This window comes from Pholcus phalangioides, unplaced genomic scaffold, assembly GCF_987345545.1.
Source record: "Pholcus phalangioides strain wild (caught in Gottingen) unplaced genomic scaffold, Ppha-v1.0 ptg000015l_1, whole genome shotgun sequence".
Lineage (NCBI taxonomy): Eukaryota > Metazoa > Arthropoda > Arachnida > Araneae > Pholcidae > Pholcus > Pholcus phalangioides.
This window is the reverse complement of record NW_028301608.1, coordinates 32,088,713-32,103,793: the sequence shown is the minus strand read 5'-3', so window position 1 is coordinate 32,103,793 and position 15,081 is coordinate 32,088,713. Positions and strand designations below refer to the sequence as shown.

At 39.9% G+C, this 15,081-nt stretch overlaps 1 protein-coding gene across 2 annotated transcripts in view; it reads left to right on the top strand.

Moving 5' to 3' along the window:
* LOC149075823 (sodium- and chloride-dependent GABA transporter 2-like) overlaps window positions 1–15,081 on the top strand; it is a 93,098-nt gene that overhangs the window by 9,374 nt on the left and 68,643 nt on the right. The window contains exon 1 of one of the 2 annotated variants that reach the window (XM_089243336.1): window positions 2,072–2,656. The exons of the other annotated variant lie outside the window; for it this stretch is intronic. Within the exon in view, the coding sequence (XP_089099462.1) occupies window positions 2,449–2,656 (208 nt within the window). The 5' untranslated portion in view covers window positions 2,072–2,448. Of the gene's footprint in view, window positions 1–2,071; window positions 2,657–15,081 lie in introns of those variants that run through there. 2 annotated transcript variants of the gene reach the window in all.

Genomic DNA, 15,081 nt, shown 5'->3' with positions numbered 1-15,081 from the left:
TTGACTTGACTGCATTCGGATAAAGCTAACGAACGACTTAATTTAATTTCAATTTATTCCGAAGTTAACCAATTTGGAATGATTTCATCTATATTTTCCTTCTTTTATCGCGCAATTTGCCCTCACATTTTTTTACATTAAAATGGGGAAATTGTATCCGCTACGAGACGATGCATCTGAATTGAAAGGTTTTGCCGTATAGGTGTAGACAGAAAAAAAGGCACGCCACTCGAGGCATGCGATAGAGTGCGGCGGTAAAGAAAAAAAAAACGAAATTCAAAGTGTTGAAAGCTGTTAAAAGAAGGCGCACTAGTGAGGACACCTATTAAAAGTGTGCCGCAGGCCACTTGAGTGATCTAAGAACCAAACAACAATTTAAGAGATCTGGAAAGGCGCTAAAAACCACTTAAATGAATTATACAAATGTCGCGGGCTGCTGAAATGAACGGTTCTTTTGTCGTGGGCTGCTTAAGTGAACTGCAAATCTGTTGTGGGCTGCTTAAGTGAACTGCAAATCTGTCGTGGGCCACTTAGGTGATATGTAAGTGCACCGCGAGTCCACTCGAGTGCTCAGGAAGTGGGCCGTCAGCCACTTGAGTAATCTGCAAATGTTCCACGTGCCACTTAAGTGAACTGGACGTGTGTCGCATCGCTCAAGTGGTTTACAAATGTGCCTGTGGTCGCTTTAGTGATCTGGATATGCACCGTTGACAGCTCAAATGATCTTGCAATGTGCATCGAGCCGTGGAAGTAATCTGTAAAATGTGCAATGGGCCACTTGAGCATTTTATAATCTCTCGTGGGCGGTTTGGTTATTTGTCACGTGCCATATCAAAAATGACTTTGGTGTTTGGTAAAGTAGTAGGTTAATAATACCTGTTGTTAAACCATTGATTGGACAAAACTTGGACGAAATGAACTTGATTGCATGAATGAACTATTATTCGCCCACGGGCCAATTGTTTGGAATGTAGAAAAAGGGTGCTCAATTTTGGAGAGCGCGGGGGCCAAATGTGATCTGGGAATGTGCTACAGGCTGCTTAAGTGATCTGGGACATCGCGTAAGATCACTCAAGTGATCTTTAGGTGTGCCGTTGGTCACTTAACTGATCTGCAAAGGTGCCGCGGGCCACTTATTAAAAAGGCCGTAATCTAAAAATGTGCTGTGGGCTGCTTAAGTGATTTAGAAACGTGCCGTGGGCTGCTTAAATGATTTGGAAATGTGATGTGTTCTGCTTAAGTGAATTTGTAAATGTGCCGCAGATCACTGAAATGGGCTGGAAATGTACCGCGAGTCACTTAAGTGGTCTGGGACTGTGCCGCGAGCCAATTAAGGTATCTGGAACACCGCGCCAGGTCACTTAGGTTATCCTTAAATGTATCGCGAGTCACTTCAGTAGTCTGTAAACGTACGGCGACCCACTTATGGAACTGTGCCGTGAACCATTTAATTGAGGTGCGAATCGGCAGAGGGTGAACTTAAGTGATCTGGGAACGTGCCGCTTACTTCATTCTTGCAACATAAAAGGTCACTGAGGGCCATGGGTTGAGCACAGAGCCCCCCCCCCACATCCTGAAGCAGGGCCCCTAGGATGGGATCTTTTACGGGCCCCCCCCCCGACCAGCCCCTTTATGCTGAATTTATAGTGTGAAAAAACAAAAAAATGATTAAAATCACACCGGGGGCCCCAGGGCTGGAGCCTTGTCAGCCCACCCCTTGTGGGGGGCCATGGTTGAGCATGAATGCTGTAGATAAATTCCAGTCGTCTATGAAATTCCCCACTGAACCTGTCTGTCTCTATATAACTCCTAAAAAAAAGACATAATAAATAAAACACCGGTGGTTGAGTTCACATGGTATCACACACCCGGCTGACAAACCACCATCATATTATATATCAGTCTGGGTATTTACCCGCATTAATGTCATAGGAAACTAATAAATCCCAGCGCCGAACGAACTTGGAAAGCGTACCGCAGGGTGGAGCCAATGTCACAGGTTTTTTCTGTGCTGTTTCGTTCCGTTCTTTTCAACCCATAGAAATAAAATAAAAAAATGTAGACATGCTCCACACACACACACGCGCTCATACACGTATGATGCTGGAGATTCTATGAAAAACCCCTACATCCATAGAGAAAAAGCCATAGAGTTATAATAAGGGAGGGAGAGAAAAGATAGAGAGAGGGGAGGTGGGGGGCGGGCGGCGCGTCCTGTGCAGAGAGCGGAGCCTCTGCTCCTTCGGGTTTGCTCCATTGCTGCTCACTTTCTCTCTCTGCGGATGGGGAGCAGCAGCTTCTCTCCTCTCTCTCCGACGTCAACATCACTGCTCATATTATTGTTGCTGTCGTTATTATTATTATTGTTACTATCATCATCGCCGCTATTATTATCGTTATTAGTATTCTCGTCTTCGATCAACCCCGGGTAGAAGAATTATTACTGAAATGGCCGACGCGAACGGTATCCTTCTACCAAAGCCCGCCGGTGATCAACAACAACCGGTGGTGAAAACGGCGGCGAAAGCGGCCGAAAAATATCGCGAACGAGAGAAATGGGGGAACAAGTTGGAATTCATCCTCTCCTGCATGGGATTCTGCATCGGACTCGGCAATGTCTGGAGGTTCCCTTACCTGTGCTACAAGAACGGCGGAGGTAGGAATCATCCTTTATCAATTATATATATAATATTATGTTTTCTTATCAATCTCTCAGCTATACAAATTTGTGGGTCCTTTTATGTAAGCGTGGCCCTCGAAGCTTTTTTTTCCCCCCCGCAGTGGCCCGCTGTAACTTGCATGGTTATAGATTTTTAAAAAAAAAACTCAATCGGAAAATGTATTTCGGAATTGGTTGAACAAATTCTATTTCAAATTTACTTTTACAAAATTTATGTAGAGCAACGTTTTAGGTGGGGGGGGGGGGGAGCGCACTTACGGTAACATGAGTTCTTTCATGGATTCTGAATTTCCATCGATTCTGTAAAATCTGCATTTTCATCTAGAAATAAGTAATACTGGAATATAATTCTGGAATTCTGAATCTTCATCTAGAAAGAAATAATTCTGGGATTATTCTTTTCATTCATTCTGAATTTTCGTGAATTGTGGAATTCTTTTCATTCGTTCTCAATTTTCATTAATTCTGGAATTATTCTTTTCATTCATTCTGAATTTTCAGGAATTTAGGAATTATTCTTTTAATTCATTCTGTATTTTCATTAATTCTGGAGTTATTTCTTTCATTTATTCTGAAGTTTTCATCAATTCTAGAATCTTTCCTACATTTATTCTAAATTTTCATCTATTCAACACCCCATTAGGTGCACCTAGACACCCAATTGTCTTTCTGTTGGAACTAGGGTTTCATGGATTTCTTTTTTGCACCCGCAAGAAATTTAATAACACTTTATTAATAACACTTTCATAATTATATTGTTATTAAGATAATTAAAAGAAGAGTTGATAGAAATCTTACTCGTGCAATGTCATCCTACCACGAGAGTGAAGAAAGGGAAATCCCGCAATTTTTTTTTTTCCTCTCTCTCTCATGGCGTTTTGCCAAGACGGGGATGAAGAAACAAAGAAGAAAATCGATGATTAAATATATCACGAAAATTAAAAGAAGAGAGAAATAGTGGAGCGTGTTTCTTTTTTGTCAAGATGATGATGAATATATTGTAGGCTCGGAATAATCCTTGGCCCGGATTGAGCTACCGGCTGGCATTGTACTTGAAACGCTCGATTTATTTATTTCCAGCTACCCTTTGTCTCACTCTCTCTCTGACTTAATTAATACCTCATAAATTATCGCTCTTTTTAATTCGGCTAACGATGCATTTGCGCGGATTCGCGACTGTGTAAAAGCTGTGAGGTGCGTGATCGTGGTTGCTTGAAATTTGGTATCATTTTAAAGAAGTGTGGGGGGGGGGGGGGTGTTAAAACCATGTGCAAGACCTAGACTTGGGCAGGTGCTTAAGGTACAGTATCACCGGGCTATGTAATACTACAAGATTCATTGAAAGACTGGTGGCCTATGTCATTCACGAGCTATTACTTGGCTGCTGCCGCCGTCCAGGTACGGAGCCTTTCAAAATATATATATATATATCCCGTTATAACGAACGCCAAGAGACCGGAGGAATCACTTCGTTAAAACGAAATTTCGTTATAAAAGAATTCCAGGTTACCTGGCACATTGTTCCTATGTAAACTTATTTGGGGAATTAGGAAAGTGTTCGTTAAAACGAGATTTTCGCTGTAACGGTATTCGTTAAAACGCGATTCGACTGTATACGTTCCAAGGTTGAAATAGTCTATATACTTCCATAGAGCTTAGATCAGTGATTCTCAACCTTGTCAAGCCCGCGGCCCGGTTTTATTCATTTTCGTGAGTGGAAGGCCTAGTCAAACACAAGACTAACGGAAAGTGAATGAGGGAAAATGAAACGGCTGATCATTCGCGGCCCGGTATGGATGATGTCAGGGCCCGGCGGTTGAGAAACTGGCTTAGATGGTAGAGCAGCGGTTCTCAACCGGTGCTCCGTGTGCACTTCCGAAGGGCTCCGCGGCCACTCGAGAATAATAAAATAAATCAATAAATTTGATAAACAAAAAAAAAAAAAAAGAGGCCTAAAGGGTACCGCCGTATAAATAATATACTAAAAAGGGCTCCTCGAGTTAAACAGGGCTCCGGTAGAGAAATTATTCACTGAAAAGGGCTCCGTGAGTCAGAAAAGGTTGAGAACCGCTGTGGTAGAGCATTCGTCGGGCAATCGACAGGCCGGAGTTCGGGCACGACCACCTAGATAACCGGAGGAGGATTCAGGAGGTCATGGTTCGGGTCCCCGTGGGGGCAGTGATGAATTTTCTTCCCTGTAATCTCCATCTCCACAAATAACCAGTCTTTCAATGAATCTTGTATTAACAAGTGGAGAGCATTTCTATATGTATATAATGTTGTATTTATATATGCTACGTGGTAAATGCAATAAATCCGGTTATTATGCATAGTACCCAAGATCAGTAAATTTAATAAGTACTAGAAATTTCCACTTTTTTACGGCGATTACGCATAATACCCAAGTGTCGCGTCGTTGGTGAACATGATAAATCGTTACTACATGATACACTGTAGGGCTACATCATAATTTATACTTGTATTGTATCATTATATCGGGGTGAGATCATAAAATTTGTTATCATTGTGTCGGGATCTGACTATATTCACGCATACTAGACATTTGGAATTTTCTTCATGTTTATATCAAATTCACCAATCACACTATGGTATTATGCATATTCGCAAATAAAGGAGACAAATCTCAAGTATTTATCAAATTTACCAACGACACTTGGCTATTATGAACATTCACCGGAAAAAGTTAAAAATTTATCAAACTTACCAAAACTATACATAATAACCAATTCATAACATTTACATATTGTGCGATCCGCATAAGTGTTTGTCCTGTCATAGAGGAAATGCGTGCGTCATCCCCCCAATTCTGTACTTCTACTCATCCTCCCGCGGTTATTATCCACGTGCAAATCTTTTTACTTTAGCGGACTTCTCTTTTTTTTTTTTCTTTGTCGCCACGTGTTTCGACTTTTTTTCCTTTTCTTTTGACTGAGTAATCTTTCCGTGCTTTAGGATCATTATGTTCAGACCACGTGGAAAAAATATTTACGCCTGCCGGGAAAAATGCGACGAGGACGTGGATGGTGACCAGACCAAATAATAATTTCCCTTTAATCCCTTCAAGAATCTCACAGATCACGGGTTTATTGATTGGTCTTGATTCGGAAATAAGCTACCTTCGCTCTAGGACAGACGGAATGGGTCCCCCATGAGCAAAGCTGCATTAAGAGTCATCTTTCAAGCGGCTTTGCCCAAGAGCTAGCTACACAGTTCGCGTTTCATTTTCGTTGTAATGTCTTTGTTTCTTCTTGTATTGCATGTGATTTTGTTTGGAAATAGCCTCTAGTGACGGTGTTGAACAGTGTCAACTACGAGAAGTTAAAACCTTTTATTTTTCAAACCGAGCACATCTCTCTGTCACCATGGGCAATTTATTACCTATTCAGTTGTTTCCGTAAGTGTGAGTAGGTGTACCTAAGTCTGAAGTGTGAGTATGTGTACCTAAGTCTGAAGTGTGAGTATGTGTACCTAAGTCTGAAGTGTGAGTATGTGTACCTAAGTCTGAAGTGTGAGTATGTGTACCTAAGTCTGAAGTGCGTATATGTAGCGTTGTGTATTAATTTTTAGTAGTGCCATCTAGGTTACAAATTCTGAGTGAAGTTTGGTGTTCGAATTGTACCATTGCAGACCTGTTGCTCTCTGGAAAGAGACTTTCTTAACGGGAAAATCTGCTCCCCTCGAAGTTGGGAACCACAAAAAACCAACTTCAACCCACCACCACTGTGACGACGGTGGGGTTCGAACCCGGGTCCTAGTGATACGAGTCCATCTCTATGACCACTCGATTACCACAGCGGCTGGAGTGGTCAAAACCAGGGTCTACTTTGACCGCACTAAAACTCCGGTCATATATCGCCATACTGTAATTTCCAACCAGTGGAGTTGGGTGGGAGATGAAGGCGCCATCTATCGTTGGTCGCCCCAGGCTTGGTAGGTAAAGAACTTATTTCTTATGTTCTTCCCCGGATTCGAACTCCGTGGACCTTGACGGCAACTTCCATGGTGGAAAACGAGCATCTTATCCATCGGAGTGGTTAAAACTTCAGAATTTTTTCCAGGGGTAACATCTGATTTATCATCAGAAATAAAAATCCAATGTGACATTCATGGCTACATCTTTGGAACTGGCGCTTGGCTACTCGGGGGCCAGCAATACCTTTTTGTTCGCTGGGACAATGGCAGCGGATGAACCTAGGTAGACATCAGTGAGGTTATTCCGAAGCCATCTTACTCGCTCAGGGGTACGAGAGTAAGCAGTCATGTGACTATAAGATGGATGGTGGCTCACTTTCGCTTGATATGGTCTGTGATGAATACTTGAATTGAAAAACATTAATGTGTCTCGATGCATTACATTCCGTGTCTGAAGCATTGTTTGAGTAGTCATCGTTAACGAGCACTTGTTAAAAAGAAACCATTGTTGCCGAGTAGTTTCTGACAATGATTGAGTTTTCACTATTTTTGTCAAGGTTCTCCTCCTCCGAGGATGACGTGAATCTCCGTTATCCATACAAAGGTTTTTAAGAGCTGGCTGATGCGAAGATATATTTTTTGGGGAAAGAGAGAAAATATATTCATTCCTAGGGCGTTCACCCGGAAAGTGAAAGGTCGTGGGTTAGATTCTCGGCAGGGGCAGTTGAATTTTCTCTCTTTCCAAAAAATGTATCTTCGCATCAGCCGCGACTCAGTTCGCGATAACTCGAACTCCGATAGCTGGAATATCTGTTTAAGTAGAAGTTTTCACTCAGCCACAAACTTTTTCCTCATTTCAGTGTTAAAATTTTCCCTTAACTGGAATTTTTCTTCCTTTGAGTCGATGTTTTTGAGAATGAGAAATTTAAAAAATAGAATTTAGTAGGTAGCATTTAGCAATAGAATATAACATTTAGCAATAGAATATAGCAATACAAATCATCATTTAGCAATAGAATATAGCAATACAAATCATCATTTAGCAATAGAATATAGCAATACAAATCATCATTTAGCAATAGAATATAGCATTTAGCAATAGAATATAGCATTTAGCAATAGAATATAGCATTTAGCAATAGAATATAGCATTTAGCAATAGAATATAGCATTTAGCAATAGAATATAGCATTTAGCAATAGAATATAGCAACACAAATCATCATTTAGCAATAGAATATAGCATTTAGCAATAGAATATAGCATTTAGCAATAGAATATAGCATTTAGCAATAGAATATAGCATTTAGCAGTAGAATATAGCATTTAGCAATAGAATATAGCAATACAAATCATCATTTAGCAATAGAATATAGCATTTAGAATATAGCATTTAGCAATAGAATATAGCATTTAGCAATAGAATATAGCATTTAGCAATAGAATATAGCATTTAGCAATAGAATATAGCATTAAGCAAAATAATATAGCATTTAGCAATAGAATTTAGTAGATCTATTTGTCTGCTTGCGAAACGTAAATAAATTTCTTACAAAAGAAGACATAGACAGTCAAAAAAAAATCACTCTATGCATTTTTTGACAGAAAATAATCTTGTATACACGTATCGGAATTTCGAATTTCCAATAAGTCGAACTAACGATAGCTAAAGTTTTTGTCGGTTGCTGCGCACATTCGATTTATCGAGATTTGACAGTATTTCTATCCAAAAATTATTTAAAAAATCGCACAGAGTAATCATCCACTCCCTGATCTTAGTTCAAATTTCTTAAGGGCAACAAAGTGGTAATTCCCGTGTTCTCGGGTGAATCGCAGCACTGAATTCGGAGATAATGCCCTACCCGTTTTGAACCATCCCTACTCGGTTTTTCCCAGAATCTTCTCTTATATTTTCAGTTTTTCCAGACGTCCCGGTTTCAAGGATCTATCTTGGTTTCCTGGCCGATTGTAAATTTTTCATGAATTTCCTGTATTTGGAGAGAATTCAGTGAATTACACGTGTTAAACCGTGATTTCGCATAACGCCAAACTCGTTAAAGTGCCGAAATTCTGCGAAATGAATGATGACATTAAATCGGGGTTCAACTGAATTTAAAAAGAATAAGCAGGCGCTCCTGGTTTCATCACATTGAAATCTGGAAACCTCAAGTTTAACTGAGTATGAATCATCCAACAGTTCATGCATGGCAGTGACTAAAAAACATGTCGAAAGTAAAAAAACTTTAAATGTTTTCACTATCTATCCCTAACCACAACAAACCGAAAGCGAATTTTTCTATGGAGAGGAAAAAAAGCCTTAATGACAATTTTCTTCGTTATAGACGAGCGAGTAGATATTAAAGGTGTTGATTGAAAATCGCGTCTATTGCGAAACTATCCAACGCAGTTTTCTCAGAAACGCAATCTACTTCAAAACACCAGGTATAATGTTGACAATAAACAATTAAACCCGTTTTGATGTTTTTCAAGATATTGTGTTTTCAGTTCTCAAAGCCCTCACCCCACCCCTTAAACTTAAGCTGGCACATGTATACACACGAACACAGCAGGTTATTCGCGAGTTTGTGCTATTTCGTCCGTTCCCTATCTTAAAGAGTTCAAAAATAAATTTTGGCCAGCATCCAAAGGCCCATCTCACTCAACTCCCCGAACTTAAAGGAAAAAAAGAGGTGCGACAGACGCAGAGATAAACGATTCAAAATATTCAGAATGTGTGTTGGGCATTGAAAAAGTCACAAGAGCAAAACACACACACATACGGCACCGTTTCCCTTCAAACGGCTCGAATAAGTCCAGACACTTCTCTCAAACACAAAATAAAAATGCAATGCATTCCTCAGGGGTGTCAAACACAAGTTTTTGTTGTTTCAAACAGTCACAATCTACACTCATGTCCATAAATTAAGGAAAATTCAGAATCACACGGAAATCGAAATCGAAAGTAAAAATTTCACCTGTAGAATTATCACACACATTTGCAAGAATGATACGCAAATTTCAGGAAGCCACCAGATGATGCCGATAGTACGTCACAATGACGAGAGTGTAAGAGGGTACTTCCTTCGAGGTTATATAAGGAATGGTGGCAAAGAAGTAAAATTGTTCACAAGAGTTCTTCTGTAAGGCGCTCAGTGCCATAAGCGAATAGTTATGACACAGAGGACGCATGTGGATGATTTTTTACGTGGTAGAATTATCGACCGCCTGGAATGTGGGCGTACTCAGATGGAAGTATCCGAGGAACTTGGAATTGCCCAAAGTGTCATCTCTAGGCTTTGGAAACGATTCCAAGATAACGGAAATGTCAGTATACGTTACAGTACAGGTCGCCCCCGAGTTACAACGCCGAATGAAGACCGGTATTTGGCAGTAACTGCCAAAAGAAGCAGACGGACCACAGCATCCGACCTGTCTCGCCAGCTATGTGCAGCCACGGGTACCACAGTTTCAAGGCAAACCGTGTACAGACGTTTGGGAGATATTGGTCTATTCTATATGCTCGCAGGCCTGTCACATGTGTTCCGCTCACGGCAACTCACTGTCGGCGGCGATTAGCGTGGAGTAGGGAACACGCAATGTGGACATCGTCACAGTGTGCTTGTGTGATGTTTTCCGACGAGTCCAGGTTTAGCTTGCAGTCTGATTCACGTCGGACTTTCATATGGAGAACGCCAGGTACCCGTTACCACCAAGACAACATCATTGAACGACACCGTTACGGTGGTGCAGCATTGCTCGTTTGGGGTGGAATTACACTGGGTTCCAGAACAGATCTGCATGTCCAAACCGGAACCATGAAAGCCCAAATTTATCGGGACATCATTCTGGAACAACATGTTTGTTTAGGGCTGCCATGGGCGCAGAATTTGTGTTTATGGATGACAGCGCCCGTCCTCACCGAGCAAACATCGTAAACGAATGCCTTGAATCTGAGGATATAACCCGTATGGAATGGCCAGCATTCTCACCTGACTTGAATCCGATAGAGCATGTGTGGGACATGCTTGGCCGACGAGTTGCAGCCCGTCAACCACCTCCTACATGTGTACCAGAACTTCGGAGAGCATTGCTTGCTGAGTGGAGTGATCTTCCCCAAGATCAGATCGATAATTTGATACTCAGCATGCCTAGGCATTGTACGGATTGTATTTCACCGCATGGGAGACATACAATGTATTAACCATCATACCAACCATGTAATAGTAAGTTTTTGTAAAGGAGATATTTTTTACAATTGCTCCAGGGAGCAAAAATCGTAGTTTTTATGAATGGTATCATACATACACCATCGTTTTTGTTCTTTATCTTTTGTTTAACAAATGGGCTTTATGAATAAGTAACGTTTGTTTTGTTTCTGAACCTTTATTTGTCGGAGCTGGCATTATCCTCAATTTATGGACATGAGTGTATTTTAATGCTCTTGAGTTGGGGAGATGATCCAGCAGCAGAGCGACCGAAAGATCACAACCATTCGATACATTGTAGTTTGGTTGCTATACTGGTAAGAGCTGGTTTTAGGGGTGTGCCACAGGTGCGTTCTCATCGGGTCCCGCAATTTGGGCGACTCCCCCCCCCCCCAACCCTTCTACTTTCCTGTAATGGGAGTGAAAAAATATACAAGCAAAAGAAAAACAATTTTTTAGTAGTGAACAAGGTGTGTGAGCTTCAATTGATTTGATTCTGGAATTTTCATCAATTCTGGAAATTATTCTCTCTCTCTCTCGTCAATTTTTTAATTATTTCTCTCATCAAAACTTTGGAATTATTTCTTGCATCAATTCTGGGAACTTTCCCGATACACGGGTACAACAAAAACGGCGACGTGACCGCAGAAAAACATTGTTACCGAAGGGAAGTCCATGTGAGGGGTTAGCGCACCAACCTCTCGATGAGTATAAAAAACAAGCCTGCCGTTCGGAACCGGCAATCAGTTGTAGATCCTTTCATCTGCAATTGCAGTTTAAACTGTGTTGGTGAATACGGCCGTTAGAAACGTGGAATTTTCTACTTGGCCTCAGAAGAGACAAGGCAACAAGTGTCTCTAACTATCTTTCTTTCGAACCAGGGTTGGCAGGTTTTTGACACATGTCACGTCAAAAAATTGTGTCAAAAACTGTCAAATATTGCTTTTCGATATAAAAATTCCCATTGGAAATGCACACGTTAATTCCATGTAATGTTTAAAGTGACTATGTTATGCAAAGAATAAATATTTAATATGATTCTAAAATAATTTTCTACTCTCGACAGAATTATTTTAGACAATATATATGCTTTTTTTCTTATAAAATTTGAATAAAGTATAACATGAACATTGAAGGGAAAACTATGGAAGGATTTGACATTCTTTGATTCAAGATGATTCTTGACCTTCCAAAATTTCTTCAATTGTTTATATACGTTTGCATTGATATAAACCGTCTGCTGTACTCTTTTTACAACAGATAAGTGTTTAAAAAGGTTTATTACATCATGTACGTAAAGTTGATTTCTGTTATTATTAAATTATCTAGATAACCACTGATACTTAAAAAGATACTCTTAATGCGCATAACATTGAAATATATCTAGCAATCAAAATACTAAATTGTAGGACTAAAATGTCATTTAATTTGGCAATGCTAGCTTGTATATGTCAAACTTGGTTTATTTTTACTTTTGCACTACGATATGGTACATTTACTAGCATTTGTAATGCAATGGTTTTCCAATTCAAGCTGTATTCAAACGTGCAAAACAAATGCTCTGGGTATCAAGTCTTGTCAGCTCTGCTTTGTTTGAAAATACTCTTTAAAGCTGTGTGAATTTATACACCCTGATCTAAGAAATTTTTTGGTGAAAATGAACGAGTTTAATTGTTGCATTAACAGATGCCGCGTGAGAATTTTTATATGGAATAAAATTTTGGGCAGATCAGAAAATTTAAAATATCAAAATATATTTTTTTTCCTCAGTAATTATAATTGTGAATATATAAAACCCTTTAATCTAAATAAAAGTAAGTGTTTTGTTATTTATAACATATCTATCAAGTTAACAAAAACTATTTGACATCATTGACAGTAAGATTTTGATAGTTTTAATACCGAGTTAGTTTCTGGGGTCAAAAACCTAACTCTGATGCCTTATCATACATATTTTGAATAAGCAGCTCTATTCCGCTTGGCAAATTGAACACAGGTAATGAGTAGCTTAGATAAATAAACCATAAAATTATATTTTATATGTTCTAGACTCTTATGTTGAAAAATTCACAACTGCAAATTATAATTAATATTTTGTTTTAATTATTTTAATAAATTAATGTTTGAAAATAAAACATTGTAATATGACAAAAAGTAAGTTTTTCATCATGTTGTATACCTATTGTGTTCAAAACATTATCAAAAGGCATTCATTTAGGTTTTTGACGGTCTCCGACAGTTTGACGGTTTAAACCAGTTTTTGACAGTTTACACCAGTTTTTTACGCTTGTCATGTCAAAAACCCACCCCTGTTTCGAACCGAGCAAAAGTCCGGTCTATCTCTATGGGCGATTTACTACCTAGTGAGTTGTGCCGGAAGTTTAAGTGTCTGTATACCTAATAGTCTAAGTGTGTATATAATGCTGTGTCTGATTTTCTCTAACTCTCTTTCTCAGAGCTGTCATCTATATTCCAGTAGCGATGAGAGTGAAGTGTAATGATTAAATGTTTGTAGGCCTGCTGTTCTCTGTGGCGAGACATTTTAACGGAGAGATCGGCTCGCATTCGCTCCTCGAAGTTGGGAACCACAGAAAACCAACTTCAGCTGACCACCAATGTGGTCGCCACCTCGTTGGCCATTTTGCCTGTTGTGGCGTTGTATTTGTATTTGGAGCCAGTAGAGTTTGAACCCGGGATCTCGCGATGAGAGTCCGTCACTATGACCCCTCGACCGCCACAGTGGTTCTCTCTCTAACTGGGCTTTTTAGGATAGGTTATCTATATGAAAGTTTAGATTTTTTTGGCAGACTGTATTTTTCACTCTTGAAACTGGTAGAGGGTGATTTTTGAGAGAATACATTTTGAGCATCTTTTAAACTGGAACCATTCCTCTACGACGAACGGTTGATGAGATAAAGGCAGAGTTAGGACTTACAAGACGCGTGGTGTACACAATACATGTAAAACGAAGACCGACTTACGACGGATTTCAGAACGAAAATCGACGACTGATAGTAGAAATTTCTCATTTTCACTTATTTATAAACCGTTGATGATGGCTCAGATGTCTAAAACCCCTCATATCGACGATGCTGAATCGCCATGTCGGTTAGTAGGAATCATCTGTGAATCGAGTTGCAATCTCATTCAGGCACACACATATAGAGCAGATTCAGAACTCATATTCTTTTTATACCGATCATTGAAGCATATATATTCAATGGGGGACAGAGTAATTCAGCCTGTCTGCCGTGCCTTTTTGTCCTCATTGTTTTGAAGTGGGGTGTGTCCGGTCTTTCAGTGTTAAAAATTCAATGTCTGCCGTTCCCGAAATACAAACTGACCTAGCCAATTTCTAGAAAAAGGAAGATTAACCGGTACAGTTATCAAAGAGTCAATCTGACATGTCTGGTTGTTGTACTCGGCTGACATCTTCAAATATAATTGAACTCTTCTGTATACGAACCAATCCGTCACCGTCACGATGATAAATGATGCCCGATGGCAATTATTTAACGCCCATCGACAAAACGGACCCACGCTGTTCTTCTTTATTTCTCATTCCTCTGTAATAATAAAAAAAAACCTGTCTACTGTGGGGGGTGATCAATTCTTCCGTTTTTTATATATATATTTCTCATTTTTCCTCTCCATTGAAACGTGTGACGGTTTGGGATATATATGATGAATCAGTGGCCCGGAATGAATCATCAATTCACTTAACGCCCAGATTCGGCCAGTTTACGGCCTATTGCTTTCCTAGTATATGTAGCAGTAACTCACTCCGTGTGTGTGTGTGTGAGGATTTCACAACCCAATTTCTGTAAGTCCCTATCAGTCTTCTTTTACTGTGTTCAAGGTTGTGGAGATTCTCTGTTGTCGTGTCTTTGAGTATCCCTTCGACGGGAGTAGACTTTCCCACGTAAGCGTGAAGGTTATCGTTTGCTCTCTCCAGGCATTAGATCGACTAAACTAATCGATTGCAGCTTTGTTGGAAGAGTTCGGGGATGGAGAGGCATGTGTGTGTGTGTATGCACACTCACACACACACACACACACACACATATATATATATATATATATATGTGCACACAACGCATGGGCTGTGTATTCGCTCCCTCGAGAACGGTTCCGCTTGCTCAATCGATCCGATCGGGAAACAGCCCGTTTTTGAGTTGTGCTCCTTTTTGTTTGTCAATTAATTAACTACATCTGGTGTTGTTGTGTTCAATCGAATAACTCGGTCGAAGGCAAGGGAATCAGT